The 19,815-nt window shown below is 39.6% G+C and overlaps 1 protein-coding gene across 1 annotated transcript in view; it reads right to left on the bottom strand.

Annotated features, from left to right (window-relative positions):
* LOC138159818 (transmembrane channel-like protein 2) overlaps nt 1-18,974 on the bottom strand; it is a gene marked incomplete at its 5' end in the record, with an annotated part of 45,799 nt that extends 26,825 nt beyond the window's left edge. The window contains 6 exons of the mRNA XM_069086113.1: nt 1,288-1,413; nt 5,166-5,405; nt 6,318-6,385; nt 12,623-12,751; nt 15,749-15,898; nt 18,795-18,974. Of these exons, the coding sequence (XP_068942214.1) occupies nt 1,288-1,413; nt 5,166-5,405; nt 6,318-6,385; nt 12,623-12,751; nt 15,749-15,898; nt 18,795-18,974 (893 nt within the window). The remainder of the gene's footprint in view (nt 1-1,287; nt 1,414-5,165; nt 5,406-6,317; nt 6,386-12,622; nt 12,752-15,748; nt 15,899-18,794) is intronic.
* Nucleotides 18,975-19,815: the final 841 nt, after the last annotated feature.

The raw sequence follows: 19,815 nt of genomic DNA, 5'->3' as shown, positions 1-19,815 counted from the left end.
ATAGATAGATAGATAGATAGATAGATAGATAGATAGATAGATAGATAGATAGATAGATAGATAGATAGATAGATAGATCATAAATGGAAACCTAATTAATGGAAAATGAATCATGGGGCAAGAAAGGTTGTGACTTGTAGGAACGGCTATGTGCAATCTGGCCTCACTTTTGTATCTTGTGTCCTTGGTACTGACTTGTCTGCTTTCTAAAAGGCTCTCTGCTGCAAATCCTGGAGGTGAATTTTAAAGAGGATGGAAACATTGTGCCTTTCAGTGAGCCAGCTTCAGTAAAACCACTGAAGACTTGGAAAAGTAAAGGGAGGTTTGTGGATAACCAGAAGTGTGGCGAGAAGACTGAGAGAAATGAAGAACTGTATTAGCATGTTCTTTGGATCTCTGGGATGGTAAAAGGGCAGAGAGAGTTTACTCTAGCATATGTGTAAGTGTGGGGTCACAACAAGAATAAATCTTAAAGAAGGAAGACCTCTTCAAATAATAACAAATAAAGCTAAGCATAAATACTTAAAGTTCAAGGTCTTGGAGGCCTAATCTAATATAGGCGACTCTTGATTACTCACACCAAGAAAGGGTACCTTAGTGTGGATAATCAATTATCCTCAAGTAAGAAGCTATTTACACTTTTTCTGGTGTCATTGTAACTGTCTTAATCATGTTTTACTTAAATTGATGCTAGCATCTATTTGCATTTTATTAATATACACAAAGAAATTGGCATACAGGGGGGATCCATGTGAATTAGAGAGGAATAGGGGGTAGAGGTGCCATGTGGCACAGGAAAGCTTCTGGTTTTTTAAAATTGCTGTAGTTGATCAAGATGTGGTCGTATAATTTCATTAGGACCTAATTTTTTCCATTTGGTGGGATCCTATTGACCAAGTACAGACCAAGAACAAAAAGATGAAGAAAATCCATCCTTCCGTGCATGGCTCCATTATAGGCCAGCTTTACTGGGGGAATTGCCATAGACAACCAAGAAAAGAGTTAACTTTCACCACTATTTTGAATTCACCTTCCTTTCCTCATATCTTTCTTATTCTCTGATGAGAAATTCTTTGGGGATTGCCAAATGCCTTTTTGGCTTTTTGTGAAGTTTGGAGCTGAGAGGCAAACTGATTTGTCTAAAGAATATCTTGGGAAGCAAGAATATGAGACCAGCAAGCAGTCCATGTTTCCAGAAGAACATCATAATAGTTATATAAGCTGCAGAGAAAAGGAAATATCACAAGGCAATGGCATGCAAGTAGACAGGGTCCACATCCAACTCACGCCATGAGGAGAATGGCAGGTATGATCAGTCCTGGATTTGCTATATAACCAAAGATCTTGCTGACAAAGGTTGGGAAATCATTCTCAATGGTTTCCTGGATGACATCATACATTCTGTTTTTTCCACTAGAAGGAAGAGAGGATTGGTCAGCCACACATCAATTTTTTTTTATCATCATTATGATTTATATAAATAGCAATTGCATTCCTGCTATTTAAAGTTGTATTACTCCTGTTAATACAGAATAGTCAAGGATCATTGTTAATGTGGCAGAGATATAGACTATTTTTTCAAAGGAAGAGTGTTAGTGCAAACCATACCTATAATAGAATTTCAAACAGAATTTTTAGTTTATATCTATCTTTTCTGTTTTCCTTCCCCATACTCATGTTCTGTACATACCACAACACAATAATCATACATCTACATTCTCTTTATTTCTTCTGTTTTTCCTTCCTTTTTTTCCATAATGTATTTTGCCATTTTCCTCCCCTTGTATCCCCATTCTGCCATTGGTGAGTTCCTCCCCAAACCTCCATTTTGAGGAAGGTCCAAGCCAAGTGATCACTTCACTTGGTAGACTTTACCTCCCTGCCTCAGTGTAGGTATCTTTGTCTGCTCCTGCTTTTGATCTCCCTTTATGTACTATCTTCTCCCTTTAGAATGGAAAGTAAGCTACTTAATGGTTGGCACTGCCTTTCTTTTTGTCTGTATTTCTATGGTGCTTAGCACAATGCCTGGTACACAGTAAGTGCTTAATAAATGATTGTTGACTTGACTTTTCTAGCTAGCTCTTCTCTTGACTTTCTTATATACTTGTATCCTTCTCTGTCATATGTATCCATAAGTTTATGTCTTTAAACCTTCTCCTTTTTGTTTATTTAAAAAATATTATTTTATTTTGAATTTGCATGAACAAATATGGACATTTCAATATAATAGTTAATAGCTAAGATTTATGAAGCTTTTTAAGGTTTGCAAAGTGTTTTATATATGTTATATCATTTGGTCCTCATAATTTCATTGTGAGGTAGGTGCTATTATTGTCCATATTTTACAGATGAGGAAATTGAGGCTGAGATTAATTAAGTGGTGTGACTAGAGATATACAACACCACGAGATGAATAGTAGCATTAAAGAGATGGGCTTTTACAACAACAGAATATTTAGGATCATTTTAAGTACAGCACTTTCTAAAATGTGATCCAGCCTGATTTACTACAATATTCTATTGCTTCTTATTTGTTCATCTGCAAAGTCTATCCAAAATAAGTGTTTTGAGAGACTAACTTGATGGGCTTCCTGTCTGGGCTATATACATTTTTCATCCACTTTGTTTTTCTAGTGTGGATGGCTACATCTTTTGTATTGTTGTGGATTTCACTAAGAAGGCTTTGGAGTATGTTGGGGTTTGATAGAATTAGTGCAACTGGAATTAAATATGTGAATAGGAGCACTTGAAAAAACTCACCATATATATGGAATCCTTCTGGTTGGTCATTGTGTTAGACATTTTCCATCAATGGCATACCTTTTAGTTGAATATATGTCTCCTTGTTTTATATTTTGCTTTATAACTACACTTCTGCAGATATCCTCTCAGAAAGGTTCTTTATCAACACTGCTATCTCAATTATACGGAGGGGAGAACCTATAATAATCAAGGAATATGTCCAAGTTGACTCTATAGGCTCAGTAGCAAAACTGGCATAGATCTGAGGCCTCCTGATTCCTTTGCCAGTCTTCAATCCAGGGGCCTAGATAGCCCCTTTGCCTTTCAGAAAGAAGCTATCATGTTTAAGGATTTTTGTAGGCTTTCCTCTCTACTCCCACCCCTACTCTCACCCCACCCCCAACTTTCAATCACCTAGCATTAGAACTTCTACAAAGCTGTAGGCAGGAAATAGAAAGGAAATGAATCAATCAACAAGCATTTATTAAACACCTACTATGTTTCAGGCACTGTTTCAGGCTAGGTTCTGGGGCTAAAAATACCAAAAAATTATACAATCTCCTCTCACAAGGAGCTTATAATCTAATAGAATGAAATCTCAATCAGTTCGTTGTTTTTTCTCCTTGTTTGTGGTTTCAGCAAATGGTTAAATAGAAAAGGGTAGGCTGAATTTATGGTCTAAAACAAAGTATGGAGGCAGTAGTACATTTCCCTGTTCACTTTTCCCATTTCCTTTATTAGCTCCAAAGAGGAAGCCTGGGCTGCATTTGAGTGGGCAGAATCTATAGTGTTTTCTTACTAGTAATATCATGTCAGAAAGGCACAAAATGTGAGACATATATTTATAAACTGTGTGTCTGCCTCCCTTCTCTCCACTCTCAACACAGTATAATCAAATTAAAAATGAATGTTCAGAATCCAAAATATACTCTTGAAATCCTGATTCTGTCTCATGTACAGAAGCCAATAAGTATGCCCTGGAGTACAATATCGGATTTAACAAGCCGATGACAGGCCATTTCTTTAAGCCCTCAGAAGGTTTCTAGCTAGTGCTCTGTTCATTAGCAAAAGCTCAGGACCACGCAACCAAAGATCCAATTTGTCCAGATTTGTTGCCTTCCTCTGACTCAGATAAGATGTTGTGTTGCTGCATCCAATTAGCGTGCTAAGGCCAGCCAGGGCCAAGGCAGAAACATGAGAAGAAATGCTCTTGGGGGAGCAGAGGTAGACTGGGCTTGAATCTGTGGAGCTTTGTCACAGGACAAGCTGAGCACCCAGAAGCATTTAGCCAACACCATGTCTTGCCGTCCCTCTCCTCTCCTAGTTTGTCCAGTTTACTGTTGGCTTTACTGGAATGTCAAATACAATGACCGATGCGTAAATTCTGGGTAGTTTCCAGTAGTTTCTAAATCATCCTTACCCCAGCCTACCTTCCTTAGAAAACCTTTCACCATGAATGCTATAGATAACTCTTTTATGGTTCCCTAAGCACTGGTGGGAGTAGGGTGGGGAGTAGAATGGGAACTTCCTGAGAACTGAGATTTTTCATTTTTGTCTTTGTATTCCTAGCACCTAGGACTGTGGCATGCACATAGCAGGTGCCTAATGAATGTTTGCTTTGTTTACAAAGTAATAAAGTCAGCCCTGTGTCCTTCCAGGTCTCCATATTCATCCCCATGGAAGTTGTCTTCTATAGGGAAAAGGGAAGGGAACAAGCATTTATTAAATGCCTACTGTATGCAAAGTACCATGCTAAGCACTTTATGAATATTATCTGATAGGACTAAGAGCTAAAAGTGAATTTAAAAGTCATCTCATTAGAAAAATAAAAAGATTATGTGACATTTTTCATTTTTATATTGCTAAGTTTTCCTGGTGTTTTTCTCCCCTTCCCAAGGAGCTATTCCCATAACAAAGTACAAAGGGAAAAAAAGGAGAAAAAAATTGGTAAAATGAAATAGCATGTTGGAAAACACCAACATTATATATAGTATTCCATACCCATAGGTTACCACCTCCAAACAGAAGTGGGGGAAGTTAACCCCATTTTGTAAATAAACTCAGGCCCTGAGAAGTAGTGACTTGCCAGAGGTAACACAAGGAGCTAAGGAGCAAAGCTGGGATTTTACCTTGGGTCCTCTGACATTAAACTCATCACTCTTCCTCCTTTTTTTTTCCTCTTAATCCTTGTGGTAATTAGAAGTATTCATGACTAGCTGAGGGCATTGATTATTATTCCATTTCAAATGAGGAAACTGAGGCAAACAGAAGTTAAGTAATCAAGCTGAGACTCAAGCCTATGGGTTCTGACATGAGCCCAATGCTCCTCAAGTCTGGACCCAAGCTATGGATTTGATCATATAAAATCAAGATTAGAGTGCTGTGTTGTTTGTTGTTTTTTTGTACTTATGCATGCATTGTACCTGAATGGTCCACAGTCAAAAGAAGGTGGTAGGGACATGATGGTATAAGCCACTGGCAAGAGGCTGAGAAACAGGACCAGCAGCAAGAGGCCCATGTAAAAATTATTTGATTTGGAGGCCTTGAAAACCCGTTCATGGGGAACATTGCTGCTCATCACTGCCCAGCACTGAAAATACATGGAGGTCAGTAAGCGTAGCACGTTAATACCAACTAGCCCAGGCGCATAAAAGGAGCCCATCCTGAAAAAGAACAAAACAGTAACAAACATAAATGTAAGGGAATAGGAAGAGTGGGGAAGAGGGGTTCTTTTGATAGCAATGGGAGGGAGGCTCCATGAGGGGAGGAGTTGGAGGGATCCACTTAGCTTATTTTCCAATTTGCAAAGCTATTTATAATGAAAGCTCCAACATGTGAGAGAAGCAATATGGCAGAGGGGAGAAGATGGTAGACTGAGATTTAGGAGGCTTGAGATCTAGTCTTAGCTTCTTTATTGTCCAGCTGTTTGACCACTGGCAAATCACTCCACCTCTTGTCTGAATTTCTATCTACACAAAATGAAATTGATGTTCAGAAAATTATTTGAGCCCTTTAAATGAAGGGCATAGGCTAATGACTAATAGTACTCTATTAGAATTTCTAAAATTCAGAAGGGCACCTGGAAGAAACTACTGATGCCCTTCTGTATTCTTTCCTCTAAGTAGACCATTTAGAAAGAAGACCAATCACTAAAACTCATGTCAAAGTCTCATATACTAACTTTTCTGTTTAGGAAAGAGGATTTTGCTAAAGAATATAGCACAAGAAAGCAACCAGTGTGGCCAGTTTCTTTGGGGAAATGGACACCTGCTTAAGCCACATGGGGAAAGTCCAGAGAGCAATATGAGACCAAGTGGGAAGGCAACATAGAATAATTGAATGTGAAAGTTGAGAAGTATTTTAGATTATCTAATCCTACAATTATTTTACAGTTGAGGAAACTGAAGTCCATAGAGGTGAATTGATTTGCCTGTGATCACACAGTGCTATATGAATGGTTTTTTAAAAATCATCATTCACATTGAAATTATTATTCCTGATTAAATCAGGAATAAAATTCAAATATTTTAACTCCTCAAAGGAGGTACCCCCTAAAAACTAAAGAAATTTCTCACCAGATCATTCCTTGGTTGAAGATCAAACCCAGCACATTTCCACTAATGTCGAACTCTGAGTATGAGGGCTGCCCAAAAAGGAGAAAGAGGGGAAGCGTAATTAAATGAGGTCCAAAAGTGGTTAGCTACAGTCCAAGCTGAGGTCATGTAACATTTACAATACCAACCACAGACTGTTAGTATTGAAGATCAACTGTAGTTGGTAGCCATCCTCACCCATCTTCCCACTGGGACTGGCTTTCTTTGATGCTACTTTGGATTTTTAAGAGGTTTTAAACAAGTTCTTAAAGCTAAACAATGCTGGCTGTTGGAATGTAAAATCTTTGAAGTTAAAGGCTGTTGGTTTTACCTTTCATTGTATCTTAGGCACTTTGCATTGTTTCTGGTATACAGTAAGTAATTAATATATGTATCTTGACTGAGACACATATATGCATCTTGACTTAGTCTCCTCTTGTAAAAAAGAAAATGGAATTTGCTTTATTCTATGGGTTGTAGTTTTAAAATATTCCCTTTCAGTTTATTTGATTTAGTTTGGTCATCTACTAGGGAGCTAAGATAGGGGACTGCCTTTATTTCTTCCACCCTTGTAAATATGCCTTGGAGAAAACAAGCAAAGAGTGAGTCCAATAAATAAAATAAGTAGGTAAATTCCATTCATTAAGTTGTGAGATATGAAAAAAAGACCTTTGAAAAACAAACAGAATATTTGAAAATTCTTTCCCACAAGTACCAAAACATCTGTGAACCCTACTAGGGAGGGCAGTGAGTTAACTTGGATTTAGATTTTTGCTTTGAACTTTTTCACCACGTTGTGTATTTTGTAAAGTATTTAGGAGCAAAGAGGAAGGAAGAGTTAAAAGTGTGGGCATCTTTAAGGGCTGCACTTCTCAAGAAGCTGAAGAAAGGATAAATGAGGAGGAGTGGAGATAGCAGCTAAGTTAATAAGGGGGAAAATTCAACCAAAATATAGATGGAAGAAATGATCATAATCCAAAGCCTTCCTTAAAGAATTCTAGGGGGGCAGCTAGGTGGCAAAGTGAATAGAGTACCAGCACTGGAGTCAGGAGGACCTGAGTTCAAATCCGACCTCAGACACTTAACACTAGCCGTGTGACCTTGGGCAAGTCACTTAGTTCCAATTGCCCAGCCTTCCCCCCTCCAAAAAAAAGCAAAAAAAAAAAAAAAGAATTCTAGGTTCTCTGCTTTGATCTAATCAATTCTTTTATAGCTCTTAAGTCTCTAATCTGAAGTGTGGTAGACATTTTAAAAGCAGGTCTCACCTAAAATTTATGTTTACCAACTGCCTAGCACAGGCTACATGCATAGTATTTATGTAATAACAGTCCATAGCTAGCTAGCATTGTAAGGGTTTGCAAAATACTTTACAAATATTATCTCTGGGAGGTGGGTGTTATTATCATCACTATTTTGCAGATGAAGAAATGGGGACAAAGGTTAAATGACTTGCTCAGGGTCAAATAACTAGTGTCTGAGGCAGGATTTGAACTCAGATCTTCCTGACTCAATGTCTAGTATTCTATTTACTGCAATACCAGCTGTACTATATGTTTGTTGTGTTGTGCTATATGGTTTGCACTTTTTTCTGAAAAATAAAATAAAATAGAAATTAAACACTCAAAAGTATGCCTACAAAGCAGAACAGAAAAAGAGAATTTGATCTGAAACTGATTCTCCATGTTGTATTTTTCTTACTCTTTTTGGGGGGTGAGTGGAGGGAAAAAGTCTTAGTAAAAGTCTTTGCTTTTGGTAGATGATCTGGAAAGGTTCTTCTTAGCGGTAGGGTGAACAGAAATGTGACAAGATCCAGAAAAACCTTCTGCAGCTGACTCTATCTTTTTTTTTTTTTTTTAAAGCAATCGGGGTTAAGTAACTTGCTCAAGGTTACACGGCCAGTTATTGTTATTTTTGTGTGGGTGCCCAGTATTGGAGGCTGGAACCAATCCCAGGTCTCCCAACACTGGGGCCAGCGCTCTTACTCACTGTGCCACCTGGCTGCCCCTAAGCAATCGGGGTTAAGTAACTTGTTCAAGGTTCTGTGGCCAGTTATTTTTTGTAGGTGTTAAGTATACAAGCCCGGAACCCAGGTCTCCCGACTCTGGCTCTTACTCATCCACTTTGTCTTAAATGCAACATTCATAGTATCCCCACCTGCAATTTGTATGCATAGCTCCAGCCCCAGGAAATCAGAGCATGTAATGGCATTGACTAAGGAATTATGTGATATTTCTTTAAACAGCAACAGAACAAGATGTGGAGGCCAGCGAAGAAACAGTTAAACGCAGCTATATTCCACCACTTAACAACCCAATTACCAAATGACCTATCCTCTTAGACAAGCAGCAAATATGATTCTGATCCCCAAGGACTGAAAGTGAAAGGCTTTTGGTGAAAAGTTGCTCAATTCCCTGAAAGCCTCAGAAGGAAGAAATCCCTTGAGGGACTGAAATGAAATTGAAAGACTTCAGCAGTAAGGTTAAAAAACAAACCTACACACTAAGGAAGGATTCCCCCCCCCACCACACACACACACATACAACTGAGTGTGAAAAAAGTTTTCTTGTAGGCTTCTCCTTGCTTTTAAAGTTAAAAAGATAATGGCCCTGACTGATTATTGAATAAAAAATAAACTAATGAGGTAAATAAAAATTTAAAAATCTCTTCTTTTTTCTCCTTACCTCAAGTAAAGGTCTCTGATAAAGGTCTCATTTCCAAGATATATAAGGAATGTCTTAAAATACATAAGAATAAGAGCTATTTCCCAATTGATAAATAGTCTAAGGATATGAATGAACAATTCTCAAGGGAAGAAACTTAGGTTATCTATAGCTATTTAGCTAAGTGGGGAGGAAAAATAACTGACTCACTACCCGTGTTTCCCCGATAATAAGACCTATCCCAAAAATAAGCCCTCCCCTTACTGTGTAAGATTCCTCTAAAATAAGCCCTCCCCCGAAAATAAGCCCTATTGAGATTGCTACTGTAGTGAAGGTGATCCCCTGTGCTACACGCTACATTACAGTACCCTCTGTATGCACCGTTCCCCCCCCGGGTGAAACACGGTACTAATTAGAGAAACGCAAATTAATGTAATTCTGAGATTCTACCTCATACCTATCATATTGGCGAAGATGAAAAGAAAGGGAAAAAATAAACGTTGGAGGGGCTGTGGGAAAACAGCCACATTGATGCACTTTTGGTAGAATGGCACAAGCATTCGGGAAAACAATCTGGAACTATCCACAAAAAAGTTACTAAATGGTGCCTATCCTTTCACCTAGCTATACCACTGCTAAGCCTATATCCAGAAGAGATCAATGAAAGAGAAAAAAGTCCTATATGGACAAAAATATTTATAGCACCTCTTTTTGTGGTGGCAAAAAAAAAACTGGAAGCTATAGGAATACTCATCAACTGAAGAATGGATGAATATATTGTGCTATATGAATGTGAGTGATAGAATGTGCTCTAAGAAATGAGGAAATAGATAATTTCAGAGAGACATAGAAAGACTCTTATGGACTGATGCAAAGTGAAGTAAGCAGAACCAAGAGAACAATTTCTACAATAACAACAACACATAAAATAAATGACTTTGAAAGCTGTAAGAACTATGATCGATATAAGGACCACCCACTATTCCAGAGGACCGATGAAGAAACATATTGTGTACCTCCCAACAGAGAGATGATAGATTTAGAATACAGAATGAGACATCTCCTATTTTTGTATATAAACAATGAGGGAATTTGTTTTTTCTTGACTGTATTTGTTACAAAGAATTTGTTTTTACTTTCTCTCTCTCCCTGCCCCACCCACCCCAGTGGGATGGGAGGGTAAGAGGGAAGAGAAAAGAGAATTGTTATTTAAAAACAATAAAAAAAAGAGAGTTGGGGGAGGGTTCTACATATTACATGAGCTTTCAAATGACATTATTTTACTTTGTTATAAAAGACCTCTTATGGAGTGGGAGTAATCTGTAAAAAGGTTCATAATGTTAAAATAAAATACATGAATAAAGCCTAAAAAACATTCAAGGTCCCACTCCTTTGGTAGTTTTTTGTTGCTGTTGGCAGTGGTCAGGTACCTAGAGAGACATTTCTGCTAAGATATTGTACAAACTATTAAATTTAGAGACTCAATTAATAAAACTGAAATCCAGGTGGCAATCATCTCACAGCTGGATTGCCCATTTACCCAGTACTATGTAAAGTCTTTGATTTTGAATAAAGCCTAAAACACCAAGATGATCCAGGCAACAGTCCAAGCCCTGTGATCCCTCACCTTCTGCGACCCTGGATGTATTCCATGTATGTAATAATGCTGCATGGAGCCTGTGACACACCCTAGCTAGGAAGAAATGGCATTACCCCATTGAGAATTTGGACTCAGTCTCTGCCCCCTAAAGCTTCCAACTATATTTCTTTTGAGAAAAAATTTCTGCCTAACTTGCTATTGGGCCATGGAGGGACTATGGGCAAGCAGTGTTTGGATCTATATATCTTTAATGGGGGGAGGGGCATGGCAGCTAGGTGGCACAGTAGATACAGTGCCAGGCCTGGGGTCAGGAAGACCTAAGTTCCTAGGAAAGTCACTTAATTTTATTTGCCTCATTTTTTCTCATCTGTAAAATGAGCTGGAAAAGGAAACGGCAAAGCATTCCAGTATCTTTGCCAAGAAAAACCCAAATGGGGTCATGAAGAAGCAGCCATGACTGAAAATGACTAAACAACAAAAATCTTTAATGGGACCAAGACTCAAGGGCATGGTTGGGGCAGGGGGAGAGAGGGATGGGGAAGAACCATGCTAACAAGGAATGTAGGATTGGATGACTTTTTGTATTTTTTTCCTATTCATTTCTGTTCTAAACAAATGTTTTATGTTTCTCCATAAAAAGATGTCTGTGGAATAGAATAGCTGTGATTTAGGACAACCTAAAGTGGCTCCTATGGTGTGAGGCCCTTCAAAAAGCACTAAATACACTGGAATTGGATTGGATTGTTTATATTTGCAAGGGAGCACCAAGCAAGCTTAAGTAACTTTCCATGGAGACAATGGGAACACTAGGGAGTTGGGGAAAATGCACATTTATATTTTCAGAGATGCTAGTTGCTTGACAAATACTGTTTGGCTGCTAAATCTCTAGTTTGGGGTCTTTGGCCCTTCAACCATGGAAGAGAACCCCAAGTTCATAAGTCATCAGTTTCATAAGTTCATAAACCATCAATTTCATAAGCTTTAAGCCAATCTCTCCCTATCAAGGAGAAAACCTAAGTTTGGTGCAATAATTAGGACATTCTATTCAAGGTATATCTTGAAGGAGGGGGAGAGAGGAGAGAAGGAGAAAGCACAAAGCTGACTTATGACTTCTCCAGGTCTAAGAACTTTTGATTTTTTGGTTCATTGGATCCTACTTGGGGAACCTGTATGAGGACTGGGACTTCAATAGATGACTCTCAAAGCAGAATGGTTTTTTCATGTTGATTGTAGACATTCATGGATGAACTAGGAAGTTCAGGACCCTAGGACCTGAACTAGGACCCTAATGCAGTTGGACTGGGGTTTGAGTCCACTGGTCAACGCGCCATTTATAGCATTAAGATGAGAAAGGCAATACTGCCAAAATGCTAATATCGTTGATCTGATATAACTGAATAGGATAGGACAAGGACTGGTTTTCTTTTTCTTTTTGTATCCCTAGCACCTAGTATAGTGCTTTGCAGAGAGTAGGCATTTCATTAATGCCTGTTGAATTAATTAGGAAATAATTGAATAGGAAATGGCCTTTTTGGGGGTTTATTCCAAAGAAATGGACCAAGTCATGACATTATTTGATTTGTCTATCACTTCCTGAAATGAAAAAAAAAAAGCGTTCTTACATTATTTTTCCTTCTTCTTCCTTCTTTCCCTTTGATTCTATTTTTGCTTTGCCCTCTTTCTCTCTCCTTTACTCTCCTGGTCTTCTGGCCTCATTAATAAATCTTGCCATGCTCACATATCCATGGCATCCATCCAAGTAGCACCTAAATGTATCGACTAAATTTTCCTTACGTCAAAGACCACCATTTTAGAAGGTCATAGTATAAATTAAATTGGAATAAGCTATGTTTTTCCATCTCGGAGCAAATCTCCTGGCTGGCAGAAAGTGCAGATTAGACACTTCCATTCTCTGAAATAGCAAATAGGCTGTCCTTGGGCATTAAAAAAATCTATAAACTACATATAAAAATAAAATAAAGGAGTTAAAAACATTTGCACCAAAAGCCTATAAAACAATGACCTACAAATCCTGCCTCCAGGTCCCAACACCAGCAGTAGTTCATGAATCTAACAAAGCAAGCCCTGAGGAAGTCTCCCAGCAGGATGGTTATAAATGTCACCAGGATGTCAGACACCGTGAGCCTCACAAATTCCTGAAAAGGGAAGCAAAGAAAAGGGCAGTCAGCACTGTAGATTTCACCTGACTGTTCCTCAAGCCTGTCAGTAACCCCTTCCCGACTTCTACTCATTGATTTCTGGGGGGGGCAATAGAGGTGCTTCTATCCTGGACCTGAAATGGGTCCTCCTGGTTCATTTTGCAAAGACCACCACAATCTCACTCCCTATTTAAGAGATAGTAGGAATCAAAAACAGACTGAAACCTCAGGAGTCAGGGCTTCTGTTGGCATCTTGGATCAGATCATGGTGATAGCTTCCTGCTTCTTGATGTTTTCTTTGGTACAATGAGAAGAGCTCCATCCCCTGTCTAGTTATTAGAAGCTCAAAACAGGAGGGCTCCACAAATCTTTGGAAGAAGGATGGACTCAGTAACAGCTGTCTGCAAGGGTCTACCTGTCCACTTATTCCAGATGTTTTTATACGTTGCTTATTGCCATCACATCTGGGAGCTTTGGTAATAACAGAAGTCCAGGGGAATTCTTCCCAGTTGGCTCCACAGCTCCATATAGAATAGGCCATGGGCTTCAGTCAATTCAATAAGAATTCACTAAAGGACCTAGTGTATACAATGGATTGTGCTAGGCATTGGGAATGCCCAAATGACAAACCCCATTTCCCACCTCAGTGCCTTGGCACTGATAATCTCGAATGCTTGGAATGCACTCTCTCCTCACCTCGATCTCTCAGAAGCTCATCTCCTTTAAAACTCAGCTCCTGTACCACCTTCTATGTAAAATCTTTCCTAATCCCATGCCCTTCACCCCTAACCAGCTACTAATGTCGTCCCTCACACAATCACCCTGTTTGTCACAATTGGATGTATATTGATCTACACAGATGTACATGTCATCTCCCCTAGGGCAATGTAAGCTTTCATTTTTTTGGTTTGGTCTTTATGTCCCCAGTACTTGTCATATAATTGGCACTTGATAAATGTTAAATGCTTGTTGAAGAAAACAGTCTCTACCCTCATTTAGTAGGAGGGATAATACCAGGGTGGAGATAACTAAAAATTATTATCTGATGAGTGAACAGGAGAGGTCAAAACAGAATGAGATTAGATGGTTAAGGAGTGATAAATCCTTCATGGTGGCTCAGGAAAGACTTCATGGAATAGGTGGCAGACTCTTTAGCCTTGCAGGAAGGAAAAAATTTTCAAAAGTGGAGTGGATATGGAGGGTATTCACTTCTGGCATGGGGACAGCATCTACAAAATGTCTGTATCTGTTTGACTGGAAGGCAGAGTGAGTGGAAGGGGGTAGGATGCAGTAAGGATTGCATTGTAGAGTTCAGACAGAAAGAAGAAGACCTTGAACGCCAGGCTTATGAGTTTATATTTCACCCTGTAGCTAATAGAGAAACTGTGAAGAATTTTGAACAGAGGAATGAGTTTGTCAGACTTGTGGTTATTCTGTTGACAATGCAAAGGATCTATGGGAAGGGCGGGGGAGGAAGGGGAACAAGTGTGGCACCTGGTTAAGGAGCTATTACAATAGATCAGATGAAAATAAACAAGAGGAAGAAAGAAAATAAATCACGGATTGAATTATTATAGGAGACTTGCCTATGAATTAGCTTGAAGCCAGGACAGAGCAGGAGAGGTCAGTTGCTATAACACCAAAAAGCTTCCCTTTCTTTCTCCTCCCCACCACCCACTTTGTGTTCTGAAGCTGTTAGTGCAGTGTTTTTGGGAACACAAATTTTATCATTTTATAATTTATAGTTTTATAATTAAAAAAGTAATAGATTTCAACTAATGTATTTGTCCTGTTTAGCTTTGGGTTAGATGCTGACTGAGGGAGGAACTATACAGGGGAAGGAGTCTGGGGTGGGAGTCAGCGACCTCAGCTACAATCCCAGCTCTGCTCTGTGACTTGGGCCAGTCTTGGCCTCACTTTTCTGGATAGAAGCTGAACTCTGGATAGAAGATGATCTCTAAGGTATCTTTGTGCTTTAGGATTATAATTCTGTGCTCTCCCCTCCTTGCTGCTTTCATGCTATAAAGGGAATCACTGGGAAAATGCCACACTCCATTTTCCACGTCAGCTCAGATGGCTCTCTTGGATGAACACCATTTGGCTTTGTCTGAGTACAGTATGCAAATACCATTCTTCTTTCTGCATCTTCTCCCCCAAACAAAACAATTTTGCCACTAAAGCTGAGCCAACTAGCAAAAGATTATACAATTTTTTTAATCCTACGGTCCTTGCATTCTCTTTGACAGATGTTTGTACTAGTGCTCTAACTCACTGAAAGGCAAAACTTTTACAGTAGATGGCACAGTAGTTACATAGGCCGTTCAGTGGTCTGGAAAAAGCCAAATGAATCATCTAGAAAGACAGTGTGCAAGCTTGAATTTTGTTCCCAGGGAGCATGTGTCATACACACCAGGAAGAAGCGTCAATCTAGGTAGTTTAATACCCTGCACCAATGTGAATCACCATGGCCAGTGTGATTGGGTCCAGGAGGGGTTCCTTCTTTTTAAGCAAATGTCAGTTATGTTCTGAGTCTGCCTATGTGGGATTTGTTAATTATAGGAGGCATGTGGAAAAAAGGCATAGAAAATCGAGAAAATGGGATTAGGCATGGACTAGAATTCACAGAAGAAAATAGGTGTGACATTTCCGTGGTTTAGAAAATTTTCCAAGTGGCAAACAAACAAATGAAAATACCCTGGGTGGTGATAGAACATAGGCAGCTGGGAGGTGCAGTGGAGATAGTACTGAGTCAGGAACACCTGGGTTCAAATCTGGCCTCAGAAACCTACTTGCTGTGTGACTCTGGGCAAGTCACTAAACCCTGTTTGCCTCAGTTTCCTCATCTGTAAAATGAACTGGAAAAGGAAATGGCAAACCACTCCATTATCTTTGCCAAGAAAACTCCGAAATGGGATCATGAAGGGTCAGATATCACTGAAATGACTGAAGAAAGTGATGGAACTCTTATCTTTAAGGGAAAACCATATTACTCACGATGCCTACTGTTGTCTCCCAGCAAGAACCTCTGGGCACATCTGCTGGATGAAGTGGGGGCCGAGTCACACTCTCATTCCACATAGAGGCATTGTAATAGTTAAACAGGGTCCAATGGGTGATGTTCTTTATTGCTTCTTCATTAGCAAGCTAGAATGGAAGGTCAACAAAGTCAGCCTTGAGTTTAACTGCATTGTGAATCCATCCAAGCAAAGTAACTTGTATTGTAGAGAAGGCCCTGGGTGAGGAGTCAGGAGGTCAGGATTCTAGTTTTGAATGTGCCACCGGGCCTGGGCCTCTATCTGCTCTGTCACTTAGTTGTCCTTGGTGAACTCTAGCAATAGAATAATATATTAGTTGAGCTGGGCATGACTTACATAAGTGATTATCCCCAAATAGCTGCACTGAACCTGGGAGTAGCAAAGGATACTACGTACGTAATGGCATGATTTTAATAGCTGGATGCTCCCACTACAATTTCACAACCCCTTGGCCCTGCCTTTCCAATACCAGGGTTTGAGGAAAGGGGACCTTTCTTCTTTGGCTCTCCTTTCATCAATCAACATAGGGTTCTTTGTGAGTTCCTGAAAAGTTAGGATTTATGAGCAAAGGTTAAGTGAACTGTGACTATTTCTCTCAGAAAAGAGAAGGCCTCTTAGAAAAAGTAATGGAGGACTAGAATTATTTTCCCCAAATATTTGAAGATTTGTTAGGGAGAATATGAAGGAAAAGCATTGTGTAGTGTAGATAAAGATTTGGGTTCAAGTCTTTCCTTTGACACATACTGGCTGTGTAACCCTAGGCAAGTCACTTAAACCCTTAGTGTTCTGGGTAACTCTCCGAGACTATAAGCTGATGACTTACAAGGGTAGAGGAAGTGTCTTCACCCCGGAATTCCTTCTACTGATGAAATAATGGGTCCAGTCCCTTTACCTCTGGAGCATTTACCATCAAAAGATTCAAAGTACTCAAATGAGTAGAACATCTGAAAGATGCCCAGGGAAAAAGTTTTACCACCTTGATTTTGTAGTTATGGAAACTGAGGCAGTAGGCACAAACCAGAGAAGAGACCTAGACCAATCTTCATTAGGTGATACTGAAAAATCAAACCTCCAATGTCAAGGTTCAAAGGGGTCCATTGCTAGGAAAGGGTCAAAAGAATGTTCAACAAGAGGGCAGATGGATAAATGGTGAAGGGTGGGCACAGGGAAATTAGGGAGGAGAAGTAGGTGGTATAAGTGACCCAATATGGCATTTTGCCCCAGGGTGGCTTTGAAGGATCCAAGCTTTATCAGTTGTTTTAAATTAAGCAATTATTCAATGCCTTTACAACCAGAGCTTTCTCTCAGTTGCTGGCAAGGATAATGTCTCTCCCTTGATCCTTGGGAGACATGACAATGACCAATCATAGTCATCAGGACTATCTAGCTAGAGGTGACTCAGTGTTTCAGATATTAACAGTTCCTAGAAGTGTAAGATTTTAGAACAGGAAGGAACCTCGGAGATCACTAAATCTAATTCTCCTAATTTACAGATGAGAAAATACTAATTTTACAGATGCAGACAGATTAACAGCTGGGCAAGGTCATCTAGCTTATTGATGTCTGAGTTGGAAGAGGAACTTGAGTCTCCTGAGCTTCAGCCTTTAAAAAAAAAAAACCATTCACCCTATAGAGCAAAGGAGAAGAAATGTTCATTGATCTCCATTTTCAAAACCTGCCTTTTTAATTTGAATGTTAAAAGGGCTACTGGAACCTGGGAATGCAAGCAGTTTTTACTAGCAGGGACGTTGTCAGTCACAAACTTTGAGGATGAAGGTATTGGACGATGCAGTACCATGGTGTCAACCTCATTCTGGGAGGCAGTGGACAGAGCACTGTCCTTGGAGCAGGGTCCAAGTCTTGGCTCTGATACTTATTAGTTACTTTACCATGGGCAAATCTCTGAGCCTCAGTTTCCTCATCTGTAAAACTGAGATAACACTCATATTTCTTACCTCTTAGGGTTGTCATGTCTTCTATAAAATGAACATTTTTTGTGGGTTGAGGGGGTGGACTTGTGGTTTTAAGGGTTTTAGGACCTCCCAGTGAGAAAATTCTCTCTATCAAGGTATATTAGCACCTACTTGACAACTTATAGTCTTAGAGAGTTGCTGTGGGGTCCCAACTGGGAAAAAGCCCTAAAATATAGTAATAAGTAAAGAGCCATAAAAACTTAGAAAAGTCATAAAAGCCATAAAAACTGTGAAATGTGGAAGTCCAGACATGGTGACCTGTTTACAAATGATAATTTAGATACTAAATCATAACTTAGACACTGAATTGAAACTTCAGATACTATGACCTAAGAAAACCAAAACAAAATATTGTGACTATGAAATGATCAACACACAACCTTATGTTTGGGCATAACATTGGATAAACTCCCAAACTCATTACTAAGCAGACAAGCAAAAATATTCACCAATCTGTGGTGATGCACTCTCCAATGCCTCCTTCCTTTGTCTGTTTTCTATAGTTACTACAGGGATTTTGGGGGTCAGGAATGGGAACGCATTGACTGGTCACCACCCTAGACTGAGGATGATTAATATCTTGGCAAGGATCCATCATACTCCTCCAAATGTAAGTAACCCAAATTTATTGAATTACTACCTATAATCACTATGAAGATACTTGGCCTCTTTCTTTGGTATTAAAAAGAACGCCCCACAATGGTGGGGGAGGAATGGGGTTCCCCAGCCAGGGGAGTTTCAGACCTTACAGTTGCCCAATATCCTGAGGGTTTAAGCAACTTGTCCCATCTCACAGAGGTGGTGTGTATCAGAGGTGGCATTTGAACTCAGGTCTTCTTGATTCAAAGGCTAGCTACCTGGACATCATGCATACCGTCATTCAACTGAGTTGATATACTGAGATAATAATGTAAATTATTATCACCATCAGACTATAAATTGAAACTATAGTTCACATTGATTATAAGAATAAAAATGACCAAATGTCCGATATTCTTGGGACATGCCGTTGGCAGAATTTGTGCCTTTTACCTTCAGATGGACGTCATCCATTAATGCCAACAGGAATGTGTAGAGATTGCCGAGAAATAGAGCAAAGATGCGTCCCAGCTGCCACTTCAGCCCAATTCGAGGGTGATAATTCTCCAAGGCAGCGATGGTTTCAAACAGTGGTGGACAAAACATCCCAAGCAGGGACATTACAATTTCAACCTGCCAAACGGAGGAAGCCAATCAATGATTATTTTTTTAAAAACTCACTCTTAATCACTGATGGTACAATCATAATGCCAATATCCCAAGCGTAGACCTCCATTTTATTTTCATTTAGTTCACCAATGTTTTAACTTATGATGATAATATCAAATCCAGCTCCTTGCCCTATCAGTTCCTGGAGATACCGTAAGATGGTGGCTCAGATCATAGATGGGACGTTGGGAAATGAGAAATTCCTATTGCCCATGATTGAGTGTGATGGCTTCAGGCCTTCTTGACCTCTATCTTCTCTGACCTCCTATAGGATTTGTCTGTACTACAGGACTTGTCAGATGATTATATTTGATTATGAATTATCCTCTCCAGGAAGGGCTTATGTTTGTTACTCCTCTCACCCTAGAAAGATGACTATTTTATCCTTCCTAGAATCACCCCAGTAGTCAACTCTGATGCCTCTCCAGTTTGCTAATAATGCAGAATGAGGCAATGGTCATCACCACTGTATCCAGATGAATTACCCCTGCTCGGTCCCTCTACTGCTGCTAGCTGTGGTGTTTCATTTGGGAAATGACATCATGAGTTGCTTGGGTAGCCAACTTATGCTGACTTTGCAACTTTTTTTTTGAGGGGGAGGGGAGGAAATTGGAGTCAAGTGACTTGCTCAGGGTCACACAGCTAGTAAATGTCAAGTGTCTGAGACTGATATTTGAACTCAGCTCCTCCTGACTCCAGGGTCAGTGCTCTATCCACTGAGTGACCTGGGTGCCCCCCTGACTCTGCAACTCTTGACATGCAAACAGGACAAGGGGGAGAAGAACACGGCCACATGAGTTTCTGC

Source organism: Petaurus breviceps, unplaced genomic scaffold, assembly GCF_028583685.1.
Source record: "Petaurus breviceps papuanus isolate PSGF00001 unplaced genomic scaffold, PetGlider_PUasm1.0 178, whole genome shotgun sequence".
NCBI classification, from domain to species: domain Eukaryota; kingdom Metazoa; phylum Chordata; class Mammalia; order Diprotodontia; family Petauridae; genus Petaurus; species Petaurus breviceps.
The sequence above is the reverse complement of the archived record's forward strand: the minus strand, read 5'-3'. Positions and strand labels throughout refer to the sequence as shown.